This window comes from Borostomias antarcticus (genome assembly GCF_949987555.1).
Source record: "Borostomias antarcticus genome assembly, chromosome: 9".
Lineage (NCBI taxonomy): Eukaryota > Metazoa > Chordata > Actinopteri > Stomiiformes > Stomiidae > Borostomias > Borostomias antarcticus.
In genome coordinates this window covers 28,377,156-28,379,458 of record NC_140242.1, presented here as the reverse complement: position 1 = coordinate 28,379,458, position 2,303 = coordinate 28,377,156, and the positions used below count along the sequence as shown (strand labels likewise).

Sequence of the window (2,303 nt, the reverse complement as noted above, 5' to 3'; positions counted from 1 at the left end):
CGGAAGTGATGATCTTTGCTGAGGCCAATGTGTAATCTTCAGAAGGAAAGGTTAAACTCAGACAACAGTATGAATCACATCACATGTTCCTGTGTGGACCAGAGGAAGTGTTCATGACACACAAGCAGCCAGGAAGTGAGGGACGTTTACAGGATAACAGAGAGAGTCAGAGAACAGACTCAACCCCTCAGATGAGCACTGGGCTTCATCCCTCATAAGTTACAACATTCACAATATCAGCATTCCCACTCTTTTCTGTCTACGTTCCTACTGTTTTAAATCTTTTTTGAGTCTGGTAACACAATCTGAAATTAAATTGTTTTGGTTTTGGGTAAAATAGAATCAAACATTTTTCAGAAGATATGCTAATAGTTGTGCTAATTATGCATTTAATCCTCAGTCATATTAAGTGATGGACTTGATGTAATTGAGCTTTCTCCAGCAGAGCTGGTCAGTACATGTTAGTAGGGTACATTTAGTCTACCAGGACGCCCTCTTGTGGTAGTAATTGGAGTGCTCTTGTATTAAATGTGTACAACCGCTAGACGGACCTCTCACTTCTCTGAACAGAGGTTGAGGATGTCAACATTTTATTGACTATGACTGTGTTGTAAATTCATTACTTTGTGATTTCCTTCACGCAATATATGTTGTAACTGCTGTAATGAATATGGCACCTAATTTCTAACTGAGATGTTGATAGAGTTCCTCCTGAGTGCGCCCCTCAGAGAGACATCACTCTGTAGTATGGGTGATGAGTAGTTAATGAGTGATCATTACACTATTTTTAACCTTGTGAGAAAGTTCCAGATTGGACTCCCTATTAGTATTAGTATTAGTATTCAAGTAACGTCTACATATGAGTAGCTACAGTCTGAGTGAAAGTAATGGTTCAATAATATCTTATTATGAGTTAGTGGCAGTGTTGGGGAGATTTAAACTACATATCTTAACTACATTTTGCTGTAACTTGCTGGTAGTTAAACTCCATTCATATTTTGTGCTGCATCAAGTATTTCAACTACTTTTTGGGTCATTTTTTGTAGTTTAACTGCTCAATTTACAAACTACATTTTTGGGCAGTAACATGAAATTATTTAGTAGCACAGATTTAGTTTTCCTTGTTCATGTTGATTTCCTTGTTCTCTGCGGTCTCATTTCATAAACCACACAGGTCATATACTCTAAGTGTCAGAATGTAACAAATAATTTGGTTTCACATGAGGACTCGCACAGGAAAGATAGATGACAGATGTTGGCAAAAGTGTCAATTTTTTAAAATTTATTTTTTATGTAATTTTTTTTTAAATAAAACTCATTTGAGGCATATTTCTGCTGGCATGGGACTTTCTTGAAGGCTATTACTTTTTGTTTCATAGACACCACATGTACATTCTCAATTTAACGCTGAAAAATAAAGTAGTTGAAACTACTTTTACTACATATCTGTAGTTTTACAAACTACATTTCTCCAGGGGTAGAAATGTAGTTTGTTCAAACTACCTCCATGCTGAACTACTTGTAACTTTACAAGCTATGCTTGCGAAGTCTCTTCCCCAACACTGGTGTGTGGTTAGGTACAGTTTGCACCCTTGATTGCTTCTTTGGTGGCGCGAGGACGTCTGGCCTGTTTGTGTTCTCTCAGAACACTCTAGACTGTCTAAACTCCCAGACAGATATTCTCAGACTTTGTCTGTGATGCATCCTCCTTCCTGGTCATCATCTGATCATCAGTGCACTTTTTCAACTATCTATAGCCTAACCTTTGACCTTACGGAGCAGAGCAGTCCCCATCACCTATCACGAGTCACGGTGACGCATGTAGGGAGGGGGGGGGGGGGGGGGGAAGGTATATCCCATTGGTCTGTGGTGGATAAGTATGGCTAAACCCCTCCCTGCTGAATAAGAAACAGACCAGAACATATTAACCATCAATCCCAGCATGTCCATTCACCCTGGACGGTCCCACGGCGCCTACACCTGCTCCTCTCCTCACACAGCCTCAGTGACCAGCGGACCCCATCCGTCACTCCGCCCCGCTCGGGTCCACCTCCGAGGCCGTCGCCCGCCTCGGCAGCGCCGGGGGAGAGGACATCATGAGCGGCATGGTCAGGGAGATCCTGGCCTTTATTCTGACCACTTCTGGCCTGGTGCTCGTCTCCTCCACTTTGCCCACGGACTACTGGAAGGTGTCCTCTCTGGACGGCACGGTCATCACCACGGCAACGTTCTGGTCCAACCTATGGAAGACCTGCGTCACCGACTCCACGGGCGTCTCCAACTGCAAAGACTTTCCCTCCATG

At 42.8% G+C, this 2,303-nt stretch overlaps 1 protein-coding gene across 1 annotated transcript in view; it reads left to right on the top strand.

Annotated features, from left to right (window-relative positions):
• Positions 1-2,096: 2,096 nt before the first annotated feature.
• Positions 2,097-2,303, top strand: part of LOC311313500 (claudin-10-like) — a gene marked incomplete at both ends in the record, with an annotated part of 3,490 nt that continues 3,283 nt past the window's right edge. The window contains one exon of the mRNA XM_084443631.1: positions 2,097-2,303. This exon is cut by the window's right edge and continues 13 nt beyond it. Coding sequence (XP_084299757.1) covers positions 2,097-2,303 — 207 coding nt within the window.